Source organism: Opisthocomus hoazin, chromosome 4 (assembly GCF_030867145.1).
Source record: "Opisthocomus hoazin isolate bOpiHoa1 chromosome 4, bOpiHoa1.hap1, whole genome shotgun sequence".
In the NCBI taxonomy this organism is placed as follows: domain Eukaryota; kingdom Metazoa; phylum Chordata; class Aves; order Opisthocomiformes; family Opisthocomidae; genus Opisthocomus; species Opisthocomus hoazin.
The window spans coordinates 43,332,018-43,358,769 of NC_134417.1; the positions used below are offsets into that span (position 1 = coordinate 43,332,018).

The following is a 26,752-nucleotide window of genomic DNA, read 5'->3' on the forward strand; positions in this document are numbered from 1 at the left end:
ACTCTAGCGGTTAAGCAGTTACGAAGAATATACAGCTGAAATCCAGAAAAGTAACAAAAGAAACAGTTCGACTTAACAGAAGAAGAGCTGTACTTTATTTTTAACTTTGCTTCAAAACACGTGTCACTGGCAAACTCTTCCGGCCCCTTTGCCCTCTGCGAACACAGGAATTCTGTTCCAATTGTCACGCACCTCCGACACCGATGGGTGCAACAGCACACATGCCGTGCCAGAAACAGGAGACAATTGTAAAGAATGGTCAAGACCATACAGGAACAGATGAAGATCTACTGCCAGCAGTTACTGTTTCACAGGTACCGTCTTTTCATACGCACCTGCAGACAAAGCCTCTGCAAGTCCAGATAGACAAAGAGCAATCAGACTGGACTGATCTGCCAAACAACGAGCTCAGGAAAACTGCGAGCGCTTAGCACCCCAGGCTGTACGTACAATGAGAAACAAACACCTTGTACAGCTGCAGGAGCAGGCCTTTTATGCAACAGTCAGGCATAATAAACTAAAATAAACTAAAAAATTCTGAAATTTTGAATTTCAAGACCATGGAAAAAGTTGCAGCACCTCAGGCAGCGGCACCACATAAAGCAGTTTCCTGGTTCCCTTAGGGAATTCATGACTTCTGGAGAAGCAACGATGATCACAACAACAGGAAACAGACTTTCCTTGGAGGAGGCTTAAAACCCACTCTTTCTCGCCAGGGAAATGACTGCTCCCAAGCCTTCTGCGCTAGACATGTGCAGGATCTGTGATCTCCGCTCCCCTCGCCCTGGGCTCCGAGCTGGCTCCTTGCTTTCTGCTCAGCCCCGGGTCTTGCCCGTACCTGTATCTATGCCTGGCGGTGACTGGTTCTGACACAGCATTTCCTTGCCACAAGTGTTTTTCAGTCAGCAACTGATGAAAAAACACTTGGCAGCAATCCTAAAATGCTTTTTAACTCAGTGCAAGCTAACAGTAGTGCTCAAAAGTACCTCCTGCCAATCATCTGAATCAAACATGTAATGCTTCCCATCTCTCGGTATAACACATCTACCTTCTTTTATTTCAGCCTGACAAGGAAGCCTGAGGGCTACCAACCGTGACTTACCCTTATTTTACTTCAGCTAGAGTCACGAGCGTTTCTCGCCTGCTACCAGACACACAGGCCCTGTCCTCCGCTCCCAAACAACTCGCCCCTCAGTGTTTTTTCTCCTTGGCTGCACAGGATGAACGAGTAACCAGAGAAGAAGGCTGGGAGACAGGTCTGCAACTCCTCTCAAGTCTGATGGGGAGCCACCCCGGCACCTTCCCCTCAGCTCCAGCTGGTCCGACTTTACTCGCTCATCCAGTGTGAGCAGCAGGCAGTAACTCCGAGCAACACCACAACCAGTGCGCACCGTCTCCAAAAGGCAACAGAGATGAAGCACTTGCCCCTATCAACAAGAGTTTTCTCTTACCACACGTTTACATTCTGCAAGTCTATCAACTCTTCAGACAGTTCAATCTCTCCTATACCTGCTTTCTTTATGTAGGTGTTCTGAGCATCTGATTTGGCTCACAGCCTGGAAACAATGAGCAATTGCGGAGTTAAAGAACATTTATAATAGACCTGCTCTTTCAAGGAAGGACAGGAGGTTATGTCAAGCTCTCGGCTACGGCAGCAGTCTGCTGGCTAATTAAGAGTTTTCCATCCCAGGAAGTAAGCAGCTTATAAAATTCAGCTTTCCTGAGACACCGTATTTGGTACTGACAGGACAATACAGGATGTACAGCTGAGTTTGCAGAACTTCGTCAAACAAACATGCCAATTGAGATATACTTTGTGTTAAATGATTTTTCTGACTTCGTAAGCCTGTTAGAAAGTGTTAATAACATGGAACTGATAATTACTTGAAATCTTTAGAGCAAAAAGATATGGCAAAATTCTTGTTAATACATATTAAATGCTGTGTACAAATCAAATACAGCATGATATACGGCGACAGTAAGAAACAGTGTGATCAACATAACTGAAGAATTCGACTGTCTGCTCACCTCCAGGAATATCATGAGTATTTCAGAGTTTCTCTAGTAATTTGAACATACAATTATTAAACACTTTCACCAGAAATTATTTAAGTCCAGTAAGTAACAAAGTATTTGAGTACTCTGATACTGATGAAGATGTAACAGTTGGTTATAATTGGCCTAACAGTGTTTTTGCTTATTTCTACTGAGTCTCCAAACACCAAGAAACAAATTCAAAGTTGATTTCTGCAACTCCAAAATGGTTGTTTAAACTGCAAACATACCTAAACATCTGCTAAAGCACAGCTACACAGGAGTTCACAGAACCACCAAGGGTACGTGACTGCACATCTGAAGTATCGCGATTAGTTTCTGTAGGGTATGTGGCACCTGCTGGTCTGTTTTTCCTTTCCCTGTAATTCTCAGCCATCACTGCTCATTCACAGTCTTTGAGTGTGTTTCCTTCCTACGCACAGGACGCACACATCAACAGAAAAAACAATTTTTCTGGTTCCCTTCGAAAAGGCATGTTGTTTTACCAGTGCCACACTTGCCCGTCTGTGGGCTAACGCACAGGGGCCAGCAAATGGGAGCAAGTTGAGAAAAATCCTTGAAAGTTACGAGGTTTTATGGTATCTCTGGTGAAGCACTGGCAGAACTGGTACAAAAGCTCTCTTGCAAGTTCTCATTAGGGTTGGGATTACAATACGAAAACACATCTGTCACACAACAGAAAGTGTTCCATATAAATGGTGCCACACCTCCTGACAACTTGTTTGGCTTAATATTAAGAATTATGGTACAGAAATGAGGCCAGACAATTAATGAGCAAAAATAAAAGCCAACAACAACAAAAAATAGTGAACAGGCTCCTTTTTAAAAGCCATCTCTCCTCATGTTGCTACCTTAGTAACACTGGGTGAGTAACACTAACCAATCACAAGACAATTTAATTAATGAAGCAGCGAACCTTCCTTTAATCTCATCTAAGAACAGATTATAAAGATACTTGTTCTCTCAGGTACATTTGAAGTAGTATATTAAAAAAATCTACACTTACAAAACAATTGGCTCTAAACACAGGAGCCTCTATTGCAAGGACGGTCTAGTCCTTTGGAGCACCTTGACTAAAGAACAGCCAAATTTATGTCATCTGAGATTGTTTCTGATGCTCTGAAAGATCTAAGCCACCATTCTCTAAAAACCAGTTCTTTGAAATACAGTAAGCAGGGTAGCCCACTGAAGGCACCTCAATCCTCTCCAATTAGATTCAGAAATTTAGGCCAAAAAACCTTCCATAATTTACTATGCAAATATAGTCCCTGGGAAAAACTGCTTGCATGCAAAACTGATTACAGAGTGATGACATTTATCTTCACTGGGTGGTTTTGTGTATTCAGTATTTGACTTAAAATGTCATACTCCCTAAGAAAACCATTAGTGAACACTTCACAGTATCTATAAAGGTCTGAGTACTGTAAGATGCCTACAAAAACTTTTATTTAAAAAAATATATCTCAAATATGAAGGATGTTAACCACAAAATCTAAACTTTCTGGTTATTACTCACTGATTTGGTAATACTTTTTATCACACAACACATGCAAATATTTTAAGAGTTAACGTGCTTCTTTTAGAATGCTTATGAAACTCGCATATATTTGTCAGTTTCGTACTACATCAGGAAGTTTTTCCAGATCCCGAGTAAACAGCCTGATTTTATACTGCAGGAGTTGCATATGTGTGTGGTTCTGGAGGTATGTATTAAAGTTGACAAACAAAGAGTTAAACTTACCAATGCTTGTAGCTTAGGACAGTGTATAGAAAGTTGTATCAACGTGCTGTCAGTTATCTAGAAAGAAAATAAATGGAACAAGCATAAGCACCAGACCGCAGGAGAGCTAACCCTCAGACAGGCGATCTCTTTCTCTACTAGATGAAAGTTCTTTCTGAAAGACGCCCAATCACCTCTTGCTCTTCAAATATTTCCCTGTACAGAATTTCCCAACAGTTATTTTTATTTATTATCATAAACACAGCATTCTTAACAAAAAACAAAGCACGTTTAACTGATAGTGCTAATGTTGTTATTGACACTGCATTCTTACACTGGACGTTCAATATTTCTTTTTGTGTTAAAGCTCACCAAAACGCATTCTTCCAAGTCCATCTTCTCCAGCTCATGGCAATTCTAAAATAAACAAAACCCAAACAGGTAAAACAAAAGACAAAATAAAACAACGTACAGACATAAAATCATGCACAGGGCTAGTAATATGGGAAAGCACAGCCTCCAGGAGGAAAGTGCGAGCTAAATCCCTTCACATATTTGATCACCAAAGGACAAAAAAAGGGTAAAAAAAAAAAAACAACAAACAAACCATAAGCAACACACTACGTCCTCCCTAAATCTCTACATTTTCAGCTTTTTCTCTTACTAAGTGAAATTTCTCCTCCTTGCCCTGTAAGGTTTGGAGCAAAGAAGTACGTGATCAGTACTCACTCACCCCTGCTCCCCTTCCCTCTCCTGGGGTCAACTTCCATTCAAGCCTACGGAAGTAATAGCCTGTGTATTATTAAAGTTAACTGATCTGCAAACAGATGGATCCAACTTCTCCATACATCAACCTGCACCAAACTAACCTGGAACACACTTCAGCCTGTGAAACATCTATCTTCACCATCACGCTTCAGAAAGAAGCTTTAAAAACAGTTTGCTTTGCTAACGAATGCTGAAAATATTAAAATGGGGTCCCCACTTTAAGGCTGGGAGAAAGCTGCACATCACACTCATACAAGCAGTTTTCCCAGTGTTCTGAGAGATCCCCAGCGAGCTTTTAGAAGTGCTCTCAATACCTGATCATGACTAACTTCAAGAAAATGATGGAACCTTGTGACCTCGCGGCAGACCACATGGTGCCACCGCTCAGCCCAAAGCCCAGCCCCTGTTTTTCACAGGCAGAGGAAGAAACGGTTTAACTTGCAGCTCCCAAAAGCAGGCTTGAGGGAACTACCAAAAGCTCAAGGCTGTAATGTTGAATGATAAGAAAACCACTCTGTTTAACCACCGTGGCTAGAAAAACACCCAAGACTTTCATTCATGCTAAACAGCAGCAGCGTAAATGAATCCCGTTTACAAAGTATTATTTTTGTGTTCAGACTTCATAAACCAGCAAGCATACCAGTCTAACTTCAAGCATTTGATACCACCAAGACCCTTACTTTACATATCTGTAGCACGAATCAGGGCACAAGTGCTTAATAGTTTATAATGTATAATGTAAGTATTTTTGTAACTGAAAGGCATGCTCAGGATAATCTATTATTACGGTGAATTTTTGGGTGTAAATATCACAAAGGTATGGGTCATCTTTATAGGGGAAATCTGGCTAGAACACATAACAGAAGTTTAGAATTATATTAAGCATAATAAATCCAATTCAAATGTACTATAAAAAGAGGGGGAAAAAGTGAAAAATGCAATAATAGATGGCAAAATAGACCAACTTGCAGCTCTAAGTATAATCCAGAAATAAAATCACTTTTTAGTCCCCTCCTCCACTGTGTTCTACCTACTTTATTTGTCTTCTTCTCATACCCCTTCCCACCAGGACTACCTCCATTCACAGTTGCTCAGCAGCAACGAGAAGAAGGCGAGCTCTGACCTTCTGAGGGGACCCTTACCCGTGCTAAAAGGGTAAACCCAGCATCTGTCAGATGTGAACATCTTGCAGCTTCCAAAATCCTGGAAAAGTTTTAAATATTAAAGAAAACATTAATATAGAGAAAAGCAAATGGATTTGAGATACAAATCTGTCTTCTGCAACTTCAAGCCCTCAATAGCAAATGTACGTATCTGCCTATTTTTCACAGTAATTTGCAATTAAAAAGCACTAGGCAGACTTTTGATCCAGTTTACCAGAAGATTCTTATAGTCGCAGAACAGATTAAGTTCCATCCTCAAATCTTCTCAGCATTTAATGGAAAAAAATCATACATAATTATAGGCATTTTGACCTCTTGTTTCAGTAAAGACAGCATAATGCTCACGTTGCCTCGTGTTATTCTGAGGAAAGATACGGGAGAGTAAACCCCGAGTTAAGGGTAGTGGGGATGCTGCTTACTGCACATCTGGTTGAAAAGCTCTGAAGCATATGGGAACTGGGGGGTAAGAAACCAGACAACTGGCAGCTCTAGCCTTCCTGAAATTGGGTGTGCAGTCACTCAGAAGAGCAGAATAGGGAGAGTCAGCTCAATACACACGTGCTGCATCAATTGGGTCTCAGTACAAAAAACAGGCGGGAAGGCACCAGTCAGCATGAAAATGAGCAAAGCTCTAACTCTTGCTTTGTTTTAGTAATTGTACTTAACTACAGAAGACTCTTCTTGTTTCCAGATACAGGTGACATTTATTGTCACAAATCACTGGATGGGAAAACTACCTAGCATAGGAGCCGACGAGGCAAAACGATATCTGAGAGCAGATTCCCCACTCTTATAATCCAGGCCATCCAGAGGGATCTGGACAAACTCAAGAAGTGGCCCCATGTGAACCTCATGACGTTCAACAAGGCCAAGTGCTGGGTCCTGCACCTGGGTCAGGGCAATCCCTGGGATCTACACAGGCTGGGAGATGAAGGGCTTGAGAGCAGCCCTGCTGAGAAGGACTTGGGGGTACTGCTGGATGAAAAGCTGGACATGAGCCACCAATGTGCACTCGCAGCCCAGAAGGCCAACCATATCCTGGGCTGTTTCAAAAGAAGCGTGGCCAGCAGGATGAAGGAGGTGATTCTGCCCCTCTGCTCTGCTCAGACCCCACCTGGAGTCCTGCGTCCAGCTCTGGAGCCCCCAGCACAGGAAAGACATGGACCTGTTGGAGCAGGTCCAGAGGAGGGCCACAAAAATGATCAGAGGGATGGAACACCTCTCCTGTGAGGAAAGGCTGAGAGAGTTGGGGTGCTTCAGCCTGGAGAAGAGAGGGCTCTGGGGAGACCTTATAGCAGCCGTTAAGAGGGCTTATAACACAGAGACAGCCTTTTTAGCAGGGCCTGTAGCGATAGGACAAGGGGCAATGGTTTTAAACTAAAAGAGGGTAGATTTAGACTGGGATATAAGGAAGGAATTTTTTACAATGAGAGTGGTGAAACACCGCAAGAGGTTGCCCAGAGAGCTGGTAGATGTCCCATCCCTGGAAATATTCAAGGTCAGGTTGGACCGGGCTCTGAGCAACCTGATCTAGTTGAAGATGTCCCTGCTCACTGCAGGGACCTTTAAAGGTCCCCTTCAACCCAAACCAGTCTACGATTCTATGATTCTGTAAAGCAATGTTCTCCGAGACAGACCTCACAGCTGCATTCATTGTCTGCAGACGCCTTTTGGGCACACCTGGAGTGTTTCTGCACACAGCACAGCCCCCCTCCTGTTGAACTGGCAGCAGGTGGGAGAGAACATTGGTGGGGTTAAAGGCAATCTGATCCTAATTTTCACAGCCTCATCTAGACAAAGACATCCATGGTTCATGGGTGCTTCTCTGGATAAGCCTCACCAGAACACCTACTAGTATTTTAACATTAAAAAGTGCTAAACTAGAAAAACAAAGAAGGTATCAAGAACTTAAACGAGCAGATATAAAAAGGGATGAGGAGACAGCCATATCTTGATGTAAGGGAAAAAAAACAGCTGAAGGGAGTTGGTGAAGTTTAGGGGTTTTTTTCAAGGAGATGTCATTTGTGAGTGGTTAACAGCTGCAGAACACAGTGTTATTGTGGAAAGCAGCACAGCAGGACATCCAAGACCCTGAAGTGAAGCGAGAGTAGCACAGCTCAGAAAATACTCAAAAGCTTCCTCACAGGGCCAGCAGGTCCAACAAAGGCAGGAGAGATTCCTTTCATACTCAACACCAAAATATTCAGAAGGTATGAACAAGCGTAGAATTACATTTCCCTTTGATTTCCAACATCATTTTTATCATGTACTTTCCATACATGACCCCAAAAGTCTAGATGTAACCAGCTGTATCTCCTGTCCTTCTATCGCACACTCCTGTGCAGTACTATACCCTCTGCACTGCAAAGGGTGGCTGTTTTCCTTACAGTGTTCCTCGTTAAAGGAGAAGAGTGGCGGACGCCTTCCCCCTCGTGGCAGACAGGGGCTAGCAGTTTACCTACCCAAGTCAAAACAATTCCTGTTACAGTTGTACTGCCCTTGGAAAGAACTGCACAACTGTCAGCACTTGAGAGCTCCTTGTATTTCCACTGAGCTGTGAATTGAGAGAATGAGAAAAATCATGGACAAAGACCAGTAATAACAGCACAGCGTTCTAAGGAACACAGTCAAGTGTGCCAGAAGGCTCTCAAGCCCCAAACACGGGCACACATAAGCTCTTGTAAGTATAAACAGTTACATGACAGGGACTGTGACTCTGGAATTGTTTTAGGGATGGGTTTTCTACAGCAACAAAAGCTCTTTTTCTCTCAGTCAGATAAAGGAACACTGCATGACAGCATATTGCATACTGGCATTTGAATGTAGCTTCCCCTAATTTTTACAATCTACACTTTCCTCCATCTGTGACTGAAGTATAACAAGTTGTGACTCCTGCACGTTCCTGTCATAAATGGCACAAAAATAATTTGTTTTGATTTAATTTACCTTAAAATTAGACCTTACAAGAAGTATTATGTGTCTAAAATCTAAGAGCTGCTGTACGACTGAGCTTCATTATTGATGCTGAAGCTGTCCTCCCTTTGAGAATACCACAATCACACACATGTTAGTGCAAATTACACCAATATAAAAGTTTACATTATTTTTAATTGATGAGGCCCCGTTACTCAAAACATATCCCATAAATATCAGTCCCTCAGTGCTTGCAGAGAAATTAGCATGCTCCATATCAGAGTTTAAGAATGCCAGGACGTACTGCTGAGCATACTAAAAACACATCTATAATAAGATCTGTAAATATAATACTCAGGTATGATTTAGCTATTTTTTTTGCAAGACAAACAACTGCATAAAACCACATCAGAGTACAAACATCACAAGACACAACACAACTACAGACATTTTTACCTTTTAAAAAAATAATGGAATTTTTATCTTCTTTTCTTCTGGCCTGTAATTAGTACCTAAAATATTTAGCTAGAAGCACAGAATTGAACTGCTAGGTTCAACACGTTTTATTTGTCATATATTCATTCTTATTTTTCCAATACACAGTGGACTACATTCATATGACAGCTACAGAGGACCAGCCTTCAAGTTCATATGCAGCTGGTACTTCTAACTTCATGTTTTGATTGCAAAGGTATCACAAACAACACAAAGCTAAATAAAACCTGTGGATATCAGCTGATTATCCTCAGAATTCAGTTTCTTCGATCAGGCCAGTAACAACGCGACACACTCACGACATGCTCGTGACATACTCACTTCAGCCTTGGACAGTTTAGACCAAGGGCTGTGAGAGAAGCATCTGTAAGGTTGCTACAGCCTGAAACACAGAGCGACTGCAGTCTATGACATCCTCTACAGATTTTTACAATGCCTTCATCTGAAATTTGCTGCAACACAGAAGGAGGCTGAAGTTACTTTGTTATCCAGCAATCAGCTAAGAACAAAAATCAAGTCATATGACTGAACTGTTAGTGTCACACTGTATATAACCATGGCTACCTGTGAATTTTCAACCAGAAAATACCATCATGCAACCATGTTCACTGATAACACCGAAGATAATCAACACACACAGTTTCTACTTCTGTATGTGTTTTTCCACAGATCTCGAGTACTGATCAAAGGCAGCCTGGAACACGGAGAGCTATGTGTCATCTTCCTCTTTCACTTTGCTTTTGCTTTATATTTTTCACATAATTTTTTTTAATTGTAGTTGATATTGTGTGAAATAGCTTGCTGCTTATATGTTTGCAGAGTTCAGTGCTTCTGTTCCAATTACTGTGTAAGTTCAGGAACAGTGCAAAAGAGAGCTTAAAGCGTGACAGTAGGAGAGCTAACTACATGTTTTGCACTGGAGCAGTAGAACCCAAGGGTAAACATCCTTCACCTCTGGATAATTTTCAAAGCAAGAGTTACAGGTAAACAATTATATATAATCTGTTCTTTACAGAAGATAAATGTCAAAGCTAGGTTTGCCCTACCATATGCAGTTGTCTTTAGCTAAAAGATTTAATTCAAAAGAGGGTTTTTCATTTTTCAAAATCATTTTCTACTAGATATTCTGAAAAAAACGTAACTCTAAATTTGAAATATGAATAAAAAAGTTTTCTGTCTGAAACAGGAACTGTAAGAAATAGCCCCAATGCACCTGCACACAAAATAGCAACAGAAACTAGGTTATTGTGTGTGTGTGCAAATACTATTTTGTTTACAGGTCTTCTATTCTGGAAAAAGTATTCTCTCCTCCTCCCACTCCTGTCTCCAAGAATTTAATTTTTCTGCTGGATGACTAATCCTTCATGGTGAAACAGGTTATTTTATTTCCTGGCCTAACATTACTCTTCCAATAATAACAAAGACCTTTATGTATTTTTAATTGAAAATACATATTCCTTTTATAAGCCACTCATCTAGGTATGCTAATACTACTATAGCATATTTCTGGGGCTATTACTACAAACATTACCTCCCATAGATGAAAAAAGGATGAGAAATAGCAGTAGCTCAGCAAAAAGGGAGATCACCTTATGCGCCCTCCCTCAGCCCAGCACTTTTTAAGTCTGCAAATTGTTTTGTCAAATGAATATTACTCCAGATAGAAAACTAGAAGTCCTGTCTTCCTTCTGTAGATCCCGAAGGATTTGCATCATCTACAGATAAGAAGATATTTTCTGAAACTGTTTTGCTCCCTTTGAGAGATACTCATGATGCTGTATGGGGAAAAGGAACCACTGTGGAGGTACCAACTATGTAAATTTTACGCTCTTGTTGGAGATGTACAAAACCCTCCAGTTATATATGAAAATCTTCCATTCTGAAGTTGCTTGTGATTTCAATGCCTACATCCATCTCATGAAAGAAAGATGCTCAAAAAATGCCTGCAAGTCCCCAGTTTCTAAAGTCTTTCTCTAAAGATGGTACCTTTCAGATGTGCAGTTTCCAGAGTTAGTATCAGTTCGTTCCACAGCTGCTGGAGCTTGCCTGGCTTTTTACAAGGTCCGTAAAACAGAGCCACTAGAATTAAAATGTGGATCATGTAAAGCACAAGGAGACCTGCTGTGTAAAATCAGTGCTAGCCCTTTGATCATAAAGAGCCTGGCTGCTTCTGGAAGTATGCTTCTAAGCCACAGCAAGTAGGACACAACTCCAGTGAAATAAAGCTTTAAAGTACACGTAACTAGGTAGGACACAGAGACTGTTAACTCAAAAAATTCAAAGGGAAAAATACTTCCACTCATGAGAATTTTTTTGTTTGTGCTTAATATCTACATGACAACAAATGTACTGGCCAAGGCAAAACTCTGGTACACTTCTATGCCAATGCCCCCCTTAAGTGAGCGAGATCTTAACTGGTTATCATCAGACCTCTTGAGAGGCTTCCACAAAAATAATCAGAAAAGGCTGGCCTTGATATACCTCATTAGTCTCAGGTAAACCACTAGAAAAAGAACTCTGGAGGAGGACAACAGCAAAAGGAAGAGTGAAAGGGAAGGAAATTACGTACTGCCTTTATTTATTTACGTGTGATTCTGAACAAAAGAAGGAAATTCCTATCATTACCGTTATTTTAGGTGCCCAAATTCAGTGGACACCTAAATTCAGATTGAAAATTCTGAAAATTCTCTTTCGCTAAACATCTGGCTCATGGAAGCTCAAGCTTCGTATTCATATTCTTCTTAATTTCTGCAATTTTTTAACATAACTTTTAATAATCCCTAACACTCCTAAATGTTCAACGCTTTAATGAAATCTATTATGTCAAAAAATTTTCATCCAATCTTAATAAAAAATAGTCCCATGCCACATTCATTCAGGAATAATGTCTAAAACAGATCTGAAGGTCTTAGTCCAAGCAGATTTTGATACTTTGTAGCAATAAAACTCTAGAAAACTTTCCAAAAGTGCAAAAAAAAAAAAATCTAACTTCATTATTCGAATTTGCATGACTGAAACACTGAAATTCTGATTTATTTCAATATTTTCTAAGGCTTCTTTACGACAAAGAATGACTTAAATACGTTTAAAATCTAAAAGGAGATCTTTCCTATTCCTAAAAAGCCACATCAGAAACAACAACAAAAAAATACAAAATTCAGCAAATCTAATGTTTGTGTACTAAGTAGAAATAAAAGTACATGAATGATTCCCAGTCATTTCATTACAAATGAAAGTGCTCTTCCATTACTATTAAAAAAATATGCCTTTCTCCTGGTTCTGAATCATCTTCAGTTATGATGTCACTACATTTTACTCTCAATTATGTAGGCTAGAATATGGCTTCTGCTCAATCAGAAATCTTAAAATTATGAATAAATCAAAATGGTTGACTTAACAGTTGGGAGAACAAGAACTGCATCTGTAAAACTGCATGATTTAGTGCATACATAGTTCATAAGATTTGAATGAATGCAGTTAATTCTAACTCTAGAGCTTGCTACAGTTAAAAGATGTAATGAGGGAAAAAAAAAATAGCCCAACACTCCAAAACCACACTCAGCTGTAGAAACAGCCAGCTCATTTAAGACCTCTATTCCACACAAAATTCTGTAAACTGCAGAGATGTACTATTTGAATTATTGAGTGTGTAGCAGACCGGTTCATTAGCATTCAAAAATGGTTTACAATTCTTACAGAAAGTATCTTTTGAGGCTTCAAAATACTTACAGTACAGGATTGCAAATTCAGGATTACAAGCTCGTGACAGTGATTTTGAATGTGTTTCAATGCTTCATCTTCTAACTGTATTTAGCAATTAAATCGGACATAAGAAAAGAAACAAGAAATTAAAAGCACAGCAAAGTAGCCCAAAGACTGCACACATCTTGTAATATTGAACAAGAGACTATAACAAAAATAGTATTTTTTAATTCATGAAGATTTCAAAAACCCAAAATAAAATTTTATTCCTAAGGATGACCCAAGCAGTTATGTACCTGTGTGCAACCTCTAAGAAACAGAGCTTTTAGTCCACTACACCCTTTCACCAGTGCTTCAATACCATCCTTCGTAATCTGATCACACCAGGAAAGATTCAAATGTTCCAGATTTCTGCAACCCTCACTGGGAGAATTAAAAAAATACATAAAGTTAAATCCAGCCTTCAAATAGTCATAACAGTGGGAAACCCAAATTAAACACACTGTTAGAAATCAATGATAGCCAGTGGACTGTGCCAGGCCTCCACAGAAAAGTCATGAGAAAAGACCACACACAAACATCGTAGCCTACACCCAAGAAGTGCTAGATACACGATATAGTCAGTGCTGATACACAGTATCAAAGTTCAGCACTGATTTCTTTTAACTTTATTAAATGCTGAACACCTCTTTGGATGCTTTTCTTTAACACAAAGGACAGAATCTTCTTACCTCAAGCCTTTCAAAGAGCTGTTTGTGATGGCTACACAAGATGTCAGATCCAGATGTTTCAGCTTGGAACAGAATCTGCTAAGACTGTAACACGTGCTGCAAAACAGCAGACACACTAAAAATATCTTCAGCTACTTCTTTTTCCAAATTTCCCCATCAAACAAAAAACCCATTTGACTTACCTGTCAGTGATTTTTGTGCACCCGTTTAGATTTAAGTGTTCGATGTTTCTACAGTTCTGTGCAAAGGTCCTAAAACAGCAACAAAAAGGTGGAGAATTAATGTAATGTCACAAATTGTAATACAGTCACTAGAGTGCGCTCTGTCTCCTACCGCCTTCCATCTCAATCAAAAAGCTTAACCTTCAAGACACAGAGTAATCAAACTACACCTCAAATACATCTGTCTTAGTGGTTGCCTTTTTCCTTTTGCTACTGCAAGTTTCTGTCTTTGGTAACTCCTGAGATCAAGTGCTATTCCTCTGCCAAATACCATTTGAGTGAGGTGTTGATACCTGCCATATATAAGGCAGAACTGACTTGCTCAAAATGCCTTCACTAAAAACATTAAGGGTATAAACAGAAATGTTTAAATATCCCATTAGTTAAATATTAAGCTGCTGGGGAGAGTTTTCACACATCTCATTACTGAAGCCTTTGTAGGTCTTATTAAGGAGCTCACTCCCACATCAAATGAAAAGGAACGTACCCTGTGCAATACAGAAGTGGGACCTAAGCCTACTGGACTACTACTGGAAAGCCCTGTGGGTTGCAAATTAGTGATTTATGATTTTAAAAATTAAAATGCATCTGTATGCACTACTGGGTACGAACTCTAAGGATGATTGGAGCTATTATACTGTTAAAAGCCTGTATGTATCATTACAGTAATTACTCAGAAGAAATACTTAAACTTTCTTTTCATCTCTGCAGAGTAATATTTACAGCTGCAATGCATTTCAGAACAGTGTTTTTATGCCCATGTTTCCTCCAACTCCATGGATCTTATTGGCAGGGGTGGAAGAAACACACAAAACCAGTTTTGCCTGGAGGCTTGCCATGGTTAAGAGATCCAACTACACACTCCGCTGGTAACAACTTCCTGGCTCTCCAGTGTGGACTGAAAACAATGGCAAAAAACCCAACAAGGAGTTATACTGGTGAGAGTTTCCACTCGAATTCTCAAAACAGCTGTTCCAAAATTCGTGTACTGGAGGGAGATTTACAATCGAGACACTCTTCAAATCACTTGGAAAGATGCTATACTCTGTAATAGCTTGCAGAAACAGCAAACTTTGCCTCTGAGATTCAAGCATCGGGCATGTCCTGACAGAGCTGCCACAAACATTCAGTACTTGCATATCCAATACCTACTTCAGCTATTTTTAAACAGAAGGTGATGCAGTAAAAGGATAAATAGAGAAACTTGTATCACCCACAAAATTAATGCATATGGAAACAACTCAACACAGAAAGCCTGACAGGAAAAATGGCTTTCTGAACATTAACGCCACCTTTCTCACACTAATGTTTTGAAAGTCTGCAAGCTCATGCATTGATCGTTCATTTGTTAATTTCAGTATCACCTGCTTGTATTTTAGGGATGAACCACCTTCTTTCCTAAAGTGTCTTAGACACCACCATCGGCACCGGTTCGTTGTTACGGATGCACATGTGAATATTGGTAACACACTGGTAGCTGGTCTCAGGTAAGCCTGTCCTGTTACCTGCTAGCACGACTACCTGTATCACCCCTACAATGTACACATGCTACTTAAGTACACAGCAGTTCAGTGTGTATCTGTTTACTAATACATAATTGTTTAAAAATATCCAACCTCCAGCCCTCCCCATCTTCTCACATGCCACTAATACCTGGAGCCACTTAGGATTTCTGGTCCTGTTTACAACCCTCACTGCAGTCCCCTAGCCTTTGTGTCCTGAAATGCACAGCTGGGAGCCTAAACCAAGTGAGAAAATTGAGTTACTGGGCGGAACACTGTTACCTACTGTCCTGACCTTCTTCCTACACCCTTCTCATCACCTTCTCTGGTACCTCCTCCCCATGGTAGTTGCTACCTTTCTTGGAGCCTCCCTTCCCCCTCTCCTCCACTTCTGTTAGTGCCTTCCTTACTGAGGACACTGCTGATCGCCTGTGTGAATGCTCTGGAGGAGCACTGTAGAAAGTTAACTCTGGTTGGGGCTACCTCTTTTTTGACAGCAGTTGCCAGTAATCTGGGAGATGGTAATCATGCGCGCTTTCCCCTGAGGAGGCAAGAGTGTCTGAAGGTGGCGACACACCAGGGAGCAGTTAGCGAGATGTCCTAGAGGCAACGAAAGCTCTGGGGAAATCTTCAGGTCTGAAGCTAGGGTGCCTGTATGGGTTACCAAAGCAATCTATTGCTTAACTAGTTCCTGGAAGAATTTATTCTAGAGATAAAAATCAGTGAATTAGACTTATAAATTTTAGAAAGAGCTAAAGTTCACAAGACACTAACTTCGTGCCCGCTGCTTAACAAAAATCTGTGCTTCTGTTTTCCACCTAAGAATGGCCACACTATGTCAGACTGAACACCATCCAGCCAAGTCTCCTGTGACAGAGGAGGAAAGCGTAATAACTGAAAAAAAACATACCCCGAGGCTTCCTCCAAATACTGTTTGAGCCCTGAAGTACTTGGGGCTTAGGGACCCTTCAGCTGGAGGCAGGATGTTTGGGCTTAAAATCTCAGAGAAATCTCTACAGAGGAATGTGACTAAACAGTCTGCATCCAGAAAAAGCTTACATTGATTCAAACTGTCTTGTAGAAACAAAATGCACAGTTCAATTTATATACTGTGTAAAAAAGGGTCACCTTTTCTGTTTAGAACATCCCAAGATGTTCCTGCTGCCTGTTTCTTCTTATATCAGAGCAGGAAGAGAATCTCAGGCCTTTCCCAATTTTATGGGCACTCAACCATACCAGTCTTTCTTCCTCCCATTGCTAGGGGTTACCTCTTGTCCAAACTAGAAGATGAACTATAAACTGACCAACTACTAGTCCTGATGAAATTATACTTGCAGGATGCCAGAGTAAAATGCAAGTCTCGAAACATTTTAAATGCTTGAAAATTGAGAGATACCAAGATAATACTAACGAAAGAAAAAGACACATTTCTGAAAAGCACAGCTCTCATTTCTTAGTTCATTTCCAGAAATAACAGTAGCTATACTTTGATGTCAAACTGATATCTCATTTGGTCATTATTAAGGTACTCATTACTTACTTAAGTATCCCATTTTGGTCATTAGACAGTACTTAGAAATCCAAACAAACGTAACAATAATTGCTTTTGGTCCAGACATTAGGAAATAAGTGATGTCTCAATCTAGGACTTTACTTACTTTAAAGAGGAGTCTCCAACACCAAGACATCCTCTCAGACTAAGTTGTCTCAGGAACCCACCGCATCTTTTCGATATATTTTCCACAACACGACCCTTAAACCAAATAAAAGGAAGATTTTGTTGAGTTTTATTCTGACATAACATTCTAACCAAATTACAAATGCCAGGAGTGAAGGCCAGACCCAGATATACCCCACCAGAACTATACCTCTTTGAATTTCTTTTGGTGTTTTAAGAAAAAAGTTACCTGTTGAAAATCTCCACTCAGACTGAAGAGCTAGTCAATTCAGTCTTTAGCTCTCTCTTCCTTTTTTTAGTCTATTACATGACTCAATTTTTTGTCTCAGCAAAACCTACCCATTAAGACTGTTAAAATGACCTTCAGGTTCTGTCAGATATGTAGGGAACCTGAAGAACTGCCCCAGAGGCAGAATGGAAGGCATGCCCATTCCTCAGGGATGACAGTTACCAATATAGCATGTCAGTTTAAATTGTCCATGAAGATGTGCTTAGGCTACTACGCCACTCTGAACTACAGCCTCTGATAATTCCCATTTTACAGTCCCTGCTATAGGGGTGGCTACCTCCACAACTGAAAGGTGCTGAACACCTTGGTGGGAGCAGCCACTTCATTTGTCTCCAGAGTATTTGCCAGAGCCCACCAGCCAGTCTTCAACATCACATATATTTGGGTGTCTGCTCCTAACACTTGGGAATGTCAAAGGACTTCTCACACTGTGGAGCTTACAGACTTTATGCCTCATTATTTGTCAAAAGCTGAAGCACAATTTACAAACAAAACTTCCCACTTAACTCCACATTTGCTACAAAATGCTTTTTATTTACATCCTGAAAGTGCATTTTGCTGTACATTAGGAGTAAGTGGAATAGCAATCACACAGTACTTCTAATATGCAACGTGAAAGCAGCATTATGGAAAAATGTTATTTAAACTACAATAATTTTTTTTTCTTGGGGGGCATAGGAAAAGCAAGATAAAATAGCAAAAAGCAGGTGGCCGCTGCAAAAACTGACTAGACAGCACATTGTGTCTAATTTTAGCAAGTGAAGGTAAAAGAATTCAGCACTGATCATTTAACGAACAGGACAAATACTTAACAGTACCTTTTATTTTCTTCTCTCTCTTTTTTTAAAGAAGCAATACTTACAAAATTACAGGACAGTGGGGTTTTTTTGTTTGTTTTGTTTTCCTCTCTATAGGGGACGGTAGCAATTTTACTGAAAGAATAAAATGTTTCTTACATTTTGTTGCTCACCTCTAATACCAAAGTCCTGGCTAGCACTATGTGAAAGTATTTTCTTACCAGAGCTTGTTTCTTAGCCCATAAGTAACATTGTTTATCTTTTCTCTTCGAAAAATTTACACCAAAACAAACAAACTGAAAATCATTATACAAACAAAATGATGCATTTTTTAAAGCTTTCCAATTAGTCAGAATTATTTTTCAGTAGAGGCCAAACAACTTTACTGTAAGGATAACTTCTTCAATGAATAACAGATGATGCAAGTTCAATTTACATTGCACAATAAAGCTAAACCCTAATGCATTATTCAAAGAAAAGAGAAACAAATTGTGAGATTAAATGTTTACAAACCCATTTATTTCTTTATCATGTAAAAAAACCCAACAAACAGCATATTCAAAAAGACAGCTTCAGTGCATTCAAATGTTTAGCTGTTTGAATAATTCAGTGTCACTCAAAAAACTAGTTCTTCAAATTACCCCATCTTACATTTGGTTCCACATACCAAGAAATCCTAAAGCACATTTAACTTCAAGAAGATCTTCACACATCTTTGTGATAGAAAAGAAACATTTTTTTCTTTGTAGGTTTTTTTCTCACTTTATTTTCTACTACATGAGGTCTTACATATGGAAGATTTCACACGAAAACCTAAGTTTTCATTATTTGATAGTCTCAGATCAAGTACTGCTTGATGCTATGTGAAATATCACCAAACAGTACAATGTCCAACTGAGCAAAAACGTTGACAAATACAACTACCAGCTTTTACCTGTTCTAAAATCTATAGGAAAAGAATATGTTACTAAAACAGCTGAAGCAAAAACAGAATTCTTTGACACCGAATGTGAAAGTGTATCTCGTTCAAAATTACTTTATGTAATCACTGCTGGTTTAACATACTCTTATGAATCAATTTAAGGGGTTTATATTACAAATGTACTCAAATATAATATACTTAAATAACTGAATTGCTCCAAACCACAATAGTTTCTTATAGCAAAACAGGATCATAATTTCATTTCATTCCTGCTCTTGAATCCCATGCTGCAAACATAGCGTCTCAAAGGACAACACCAGTAGGTACAACGTGAGACAAACATATCAAAACCATAAAAATCCAATACTGTGTTTCTAAATAGCAAAAAGGTTTCAGACACAGAAAAGGCTAGCCAACAGAAGGACTACAGACCTGTGGTGTTTTCTTTATTGTTTCTTAGCAAATGAGAACACACGCTATTTTAAAGGCAACTGAAAAGATGACATTAAAGCGCCAAGTCTTCTTAGACACATTTAGATAGAGGCAGATGCCAAAAATCTTTCTCCTACCTCTCTAAGATCCTCATGTTTAAGATCAACATAGCAGAGGATTTGGCAATAAAATTTTTAAAGAACGGTGAAAAAAATTTACCCTATATATTACTGTAAAGCTTTTGGAACAGTTTGAACCACAGTTAGCAAAATATACCAAATGAAACCCATCTGGATTTTATTCACGTAACTAAGAAGCTAAAACATAAAATCCAGAAGCAAATTCATTATTGTGTTCTAAATTTAACTTGTATCATCACAAAACAAATAATAAACCAGTTCAGATTCAATTAAGGAACTATATTTCCCCATGGATTTTTGTCTTAATTTTCAGATGTCGTATTTTATTTTGTTATGCATATCTGTGATAGCATTAATGCAGACATGTTTTTCTTATGGAAGACAAGACTGCCCTAAATCCTTTCATTAGATGCTGAAAAGGACTTTAATCCACATGTACCTGCTTTTCAGGTGAGGTTGAAACCTTATCAAACAGATGTTCAGAAAATGGTAATCAGACACACACCAAACCAAATCTAGGCAAGTCAGCAGTAAGAAAAGCTGTTCAGCATTTTATTGTTTCAACCTCCGAGCCCTACAGCTAAGTGTTCACAGAGCTCTCAGCACTAGATGGCACCCTCAGAGAGAGATTTGTGACCACGAACAAAATCATCCTCTAGATTGTGAAACGGATCAGGAGGATCTCACTCCATCCAGAGGCATCATTTATACATTTACTTTCTGCAAATGAGAAGCTTTGAATTTCTAGAGCCCTGTGTGTATATGAAAGATGTAAATTATGTCATGCATTGCTGGCAACCAAAATTGAAATACTCATCCAGTGAAAAAAAAAAACAAATACAGAGTTCTTTTTCCACTTGCTCCTTCACAGTATTACTGTCTTGAACTTTAGCCTTTAAAACGTGTGAATGCAAGCACAGTCAATGGGATACTCAAAATGGGCTATACTCTTAAATATCACCATAGGAATCAAAGAACCCAAAGACACTAACCTCTATATCCGTCTGAAAGTTAAAGAGGTCTATTCTTTGCCAATTGCTTCCATCCAGAGCTAAAACATTCCATGCCTACAGAAAACAAATACAGTTTATTTATTACCTCCACTGCCTGCTCCCTTCATTTGCCTCTCAGCAATTCAAATATAACATAATCAAATATAACAAAATACACCATTTCAGGTAGCATTTTCTAAATAAAATAAATATAACGTATATAATAATGTAGATATTAGCAGTCACAGAATCACAGAATCACAGAATCATAGGGGTTGGGAGAAATCTCTGTGGATCACCTAGTCCAACCCCCCCCGCCGAAGCAGGGTCACCTACAGCAGGCTGCACAGGACCTTGTCCAGGTGGGTTTTGAATATCTCCAGAGAAGGAGAATCCACAACCCCTCTGGGCAGCCTGTTCCAGTGCTCCATCACCCTCAGAGTAAAGAATTGCTTCCTCGTGTTCAGCTGGAACTTCCTGTGCTTCAGTTTGTGCCCGTTGCCCCTTGTCCTGTCGCTGGGCACCACTGAAAAGAGTATGGACCCACACTCTTGACACCCACCCTTAAGATATAAGCATTTATAAGGTCCCCTTCTCAGCCTTCTCTAAGGTCATACAAGATCAACTAGTGAAAAACACAGAATTTGTGAAAATGAATCTCAAATCTCCTAAATGGAATACACTTCAAAGACTAACTTATGCCCATAAAACGTACAGGAAAGCAAGAAATTAAGTGTAAAGTATGTACATGGACATAGCAAGATTTATCCTTCCATTTTTAAAAAAGCTTTTGTAAATTTGTCTAGTGAGTTACTTTTGCTAGATCTATGTGGAGGAAAGTAACTGCAGATGAGATTCCTTCCAATAAAGCCACAGTTCCTCAGCCTCACTAGTTACTATTCTGAGAGGAACAGAAACCTTTCAGAAAACTGCTGACTTTCCACTGTTAGGATCAGGCCTTTCCTTTACACGTACTAAGTTACATGTACGTGTTTGAGAATCTGTCCTTCACTGTCAAAAAAACAGTTGTTCAAAGTAAAACAAAAAAAAAAAAAGCCAGAGAAACACAAATATACTCAGAAAAAAAGAATACTGCATCCAACTGACAGGTAGTTCTGACAAAAAACACAATTTATTCTATCACTCTGGTTTTCTGCCACTGTATTCCAGGCCTTAGCTGAAGGCCCTAAGAAAGCCTGTTATAAGCTCAATGAAGTTGCAGGCCAGGGTGATAAGGGTGTAGGAATGAAATTGTTACACACTTAATTATACATTAGATCAAACAAACAAACAAACAAAAAAATCTAAACAAAAGGAAAACCCCAAATCCAATCCTCATTAAAAGAAGGAAGAAAAGCATGAAATAAAAAAGTTCATGTTGTGTAAGAATATACTTCATTGTACACACTTGATGTAGGAACAGAGAAGACGAGCTAAACATTAAAGCTTACTTAGCATGCTTTCTCTATTGTCTTTTGTGTGCCTTTTTCCCCTACTAGTAGCCCATCTACTTAACACCTTTTGTACTTGGCAAGCAAACGATGGATGTACTTCTTAGACACATGGTGCACATTACCCGAACTACATGGAATTTTAAGCAGAAAATGCGTCTGAAAAAGTGTTATACAGCCATATATTTTAGAAAAAGCAAATGCCATTATGCCAGACTGAGCTTAATCCTTTCTCCAGATATAAAGCATACATTACTGGATATCTTTTCCACAGCCTTTAAACAGAAGTCCAGTACATAGCAACTAATTCCACATCTGAATGCAAAACTGGACACACTGTTTAGTTGTTTTAGTAAACAAAGAGGCTGAGAGAACTATTTTGATTTTTTTTGACAGGAAGCAGATTGCCCTAAAGCCCATGATTTACAAGTAATTAAGAAAATAGCTTCCCAAAGAACAAAAAACCCTAAAAGAAATACATACCTTGGAAACTTGTGCACATCGACACAAAGTAACTATGTCCAAGAAAGAAAATATTCTAGGAAGAAAGGAAAAGAATAACAATTAGAAAGTTTTATTACAAATTCAGCCTAATACATGGATTCACAGCTCTGTAGTTCTATGGAAAGGCATCAGTTACACAAGAAGGAAGTTAAAAGCAATACGAGTGTTTTACCAAATTATTTTACCTATTGAGCCTTAAGGAATAATATCATAGCTATCATCTAAAGACAGTCAACACCAACATATTAGAACCACCAGGTGCTGCTTCTGAAAATCTGTTTTCCACATCCCCCTTCCTACTACCCAAACATGTATGAATGATAACAAATTCTTTTTTCTTCTTTTTAATTCAAAGAAACTAGCTTATATACCTTTAATTGTGCTACAATTAAAGAAAAAACACAAATACAGGTGAAGATTTCAGAGGCTAGTGAAAAGATGGAAAACAGCACATAGATAAATCCAAGTTCAAGAACCTAAGAAGTACTAACACAAAGAACAATGACCCAAATTTCTAAAGGGGTTTCACAGTGACTACCAAGTCTAACACAGTCAGTATCTTTTGTTAATTTACAAGAAATAACTACAATGCAAAACCTCGCTTTGCTGTTCTGATCACGGAACCAACTCCTCAAGGCTGTCAACTCTTGATAGTTTTCTGAAATAGATTTTTCACTGTCAAAATGAATTTTGATAACTACCATTTCCAAACAACAATGAAACTGGTTCAAAGGCTGTTCTCAGAGAAAAAAAAAAAAAAAATTAGTTTAAGCATAATACATAGATCCTATTCCAAAAAAATTTTTTATTGCAGAGAATGAAAGATAGGAAATATATGAAAGGTGTTAATCTAATTCACTTCAGCCTTTACTGGCTCGCCAATGAACTTTTTCAATCATCAAAACAATGAACAGTAATAATAACAATTTCATCTTATAGTGAAATGTTAACACTGAGGAGCAAAGAGAACTGGTAAAGACAGCCTGAATTTAATCATGTGTAATTCTGGTTACTATTTTCGAAGTCGAAACCTGAAGCTAGAGCTCGAAATGGATGCCTACATCTCAAGGGCTGTGATAAAGAGTCAAAAAATGAAATGGAAGTTAATAGAAGTACTTCTTAAACATAACAGCCTTCTGGACATTTATTATGATCACTTCAGATACTAGTTTTCCAACATTTCATTGACACATGAAAACACTTTCTCTTTTTCACCCTCAGAAGCTCTGAAATAATTTATAAAACCCTGTTGATGACAAAATAGGTGTTATCAAAATAAATGTTATTTGAACATCCATCCAGAGGTCTGCTCACTTTCAGAAACTTTGCAGCTTTTCATACACGAAGTACACAATGTGCTCAGAAAGACTGCTGGACTGTTCAGACGGGCACTGAGAGCATTCTCCCACTTAAGAGCAGCATTTATACCAACGACCCACCATGAACCCTCTTCTTAAGTCACCTTTCCTCCCACCGTGAGGCAGACGACAGAAGATAACAGCATGGAGATTATGCTAGAGAGCTACAAAAGCTTCTCGGCTTGTAGAAGCTTCCTCATAGCACCACTGAATAAGCGGAATCAGTGGGCACTTCAGATTTACAGAAGCTGAAACACAAAAGACAGATTTCTACGTTATTTGTAACTAAGAAAGGAAGGGTTGTGACAAACCATTTCATGACACAATACTCTTGCCTAAATGAAGAATATGACATGCTTTAGAAGAGATGTATCAAGTTCTACTGAAATAAGAAATACCAGAAGGTACTGTAAGATGTTGAAGAAAGGATATTTTATACACCCCCACTACTTTATCTGGCAGTCTGTCTTCATATTTGATTGTTTATTGCTGTTAAGAGAATAATGTTGATGCGTGATTTCTGCTAAAAAGGTAAATTAAAATCAAATGCAGAACAGCTGTATTTATTTTTGCTCCATTCTGTGTGAAGTGACTTTTTAAAAAGCCAAAGACTAAAAGTGGTCATTCTATGTTAAAAGGAGAGAGATTTTAGTAAGTGTAAACATTCATGATGTTTTTATTTTTTTATTTTTGTTCTAAAGAAGAAACTTTCTTGCAAAGTTGCCCAAGCTGTCCCCATCAAAATAGGTAACAACATTAGGATGCATCATAAGCTAGCCAAATCAGAATGATTATTATTCAATTAAATACTCTGATAGGCAAGAGATACCAGTAAATTATTTTACAATTCCTAAGAGTCATTTTGCTAACTTGCCTGAAAACATTTTTTCCACACTTTTCTATTTATTTGCTCTCTATAATAGTCTTACATGCAAACCACTAACATACACTTCCTTCTCTACTTGCAGTCCCGCAGAACTACTAGCAAATACTTACCAGTCAGAGAAACTAGCCAACAAGACGCAAGACTAAGGTTTAAAGCCATTTGAAGGCTTTAAAAGATTTTAAAGTCTTTAAGAGATTTTAAACACAACCAACAAACTAAGACAGAGATGGCAACACTGACATTGTCATTCATCTGTCAACATCAGACACTGACATTGTCTGGCGCTTAGGGTGAAGGACTACGCCAGCAGGCATTTGTAATTTTACAAAGTGGAAAAAAATACCAAGTAGGGCAGCTGATGGTTGCACAGCACTCCTGTCCTCCACGACCATAGCTACATACATGGAAGCTAGCGGGGTCAGCAGCAGGATTAATTTCCACTTAAGACTTTGGCACGGATTAGTAGAGGGAAACTGGAAATTAAGTTAACAGATCTACAGTAAGTTTAGGATCATCTATTCTGACTTCCTATACCCCAGGCTATTAAGCTTTCCTTAGTTATCCTGTATCAAGCATAAGAAGGAGAATCTGCTTACCAGTAATCAGAGCTCTTCAAGACTTGTCATCCCTAGGCACATACCATTCTCATGCCTCATGAGCTTGGCCTTGGAGATCTTTCAATGTTAACAGTACCTGCAGTACACATTAGCTTCACGCCAAAGGCACAAAAGAGTTGTACAAACTCAGTTCCTCAGCGCCTTTATGGTAAACTTGTATTTGGCTAAAGTCTAACTTCCACAGAAAGGATCTCTTCTTGATTTGAAAGCCTTCAAGAGACGGAAAATCACCACCTTCTCTAGTAGTTTATTCATCTGGTCAATCACTCTTAAAATGTTTGCTTTTGCTCCAAGGTGAATGTCTGACTTTCAGCATGATGCTTTTTTCTACTTTTCTTCACCAAATTAAAGAGTGCTTTAGCAGTTAGTACTTTCCCCTCAGCAAGTTTTAAAGCCACTTACCATGTTATCTTTATTTCTTCTTTTTAGTAATCTTTCTACTTTTGATCTTTAAATCTCATCTTCTCTGCACATTCTTCATTTTTCCAGTATGTTTCTTCAAACATAGGCATCAGAAGCATGTGCAGCATTAAAAAATTTATTACTATCAACAAAGCTGTACACAGACATAAAGTATGATTTCACTACTCTCATTTTCAGAGCCATTTCAGGCCACTGTAACAGCCTTTTTGACACAGCATCAGACAAGCATCTTACAGTATCTTATCCATTTCACCCTCACACCCTCTTCTGGGAGTTCCAGGCCACAGTTCTTTCTGTAGCATTCCTTAGTCTTGTATATCTATCCACATAAAATTAATCTGTAAAATTAATCATATTTGAACACATCCCAATTTATCATGTTGTTCACACTTCATGTGCCTTGTCTTCACAGTATTTCACTACTACAGTTCTTTTTGCATCATCTATAACTATTCTGTCTAGTGACTTCAGAAACAATGGTTTCCAAAGCATTAATTAAAAAAAAAAAAAAAAAGAAAAAATAAAAGAATAATACTGGGCCTACCTGTTGATTGCTGCAACAACTGTTAACTACTCCTAAATCCCTATATGCACTGATATACTGCATGGTGCTACTTTTAGAATTAAAAGGTCAATTGTTAAAGTCAAATGCCTGAGTAGAAACACGTAACTTCATCTGGTAAAGCCAATCAATTGTTTAATTTCAAAGAATGGTATTGTCCAATCACTTATTTTCCACAAAACCACAACTGTCAGTTATATTTCTCTCTCTCAGTTTTCTATCAAACAAATCTATGATGAGTTTTTCTACTGCATACTGAATATGAGGCTGAGTTTTCCAGTCATGTCTCCCTTGCCTAGTTAAAAATGTTACAGTCAGGATTCATACTCTTCTACTCTTCTACAATCTTCTTGATACCCAAGGCTCACCAAAACTCAGCAGCAGAGGGCCACAGACCTCCCAATTCACTTTTTCAAGGCATTTTCACTGCA

The 26,752-nt window shown here is 38.8% G+C and overlaps 1 protein-coding gene across 3 annotated transcripts in view; it reads right to left on the bottom strand.

The window, feature by feature from the left end:
- FBXL2 (F-box and leucine rich repeat protein 2) overlaps positions 1-26,752 on the bottom strand; it is a 520,918-nt gene that overhangs the window by 462,711 nt on the left and 31,455 nt on the right. For all 3 annotated transcript variants that reach the window (XM_075418795.1, XM_075418794.1, XM_075418793.1), the window contains exons 3-13: positions 22,455-22,509; positions 20,521-20,595; positions 16,929-17,023; positions 13,730-13,798; positions 13,548-13,643; positions 13,113-13,239; positions 12,844-12,918; positions 9,436-9,566; positions 5,686-5,746; positions 4,148-4,192; positions 3,797-3,853 (exon numbers count right to left, since the gene is read on the bottom strand). In XM_075418795.1, the coding sequence (XP_075274910.1) occupies positions 3,797-3,853; positions 4,148-4,192; positions 5,686-5,746; positions 9,436-9,566; positions 12,844-12,918; positions 13,113-13,239; positions 13,548-13,643; positions 13,730-13,798; positions 16,929-17,023; positions 20,521-20,595; positions 22,455-22,509 (886 nt within the window). The remainder of the gene's footprint in view (positions 1-3,796; positions 3,854-4,147; positions 4,193-5,685; positions 5,747-9,435; positions 9,567-12,843; positions 12,919-13,112; positions 13,240-13,547; positions 13,644-13,729; positions 13,799-16,928; positions 17,024-20,520; positions 20,596-22,454; positions 22,510-26,752) is intronic.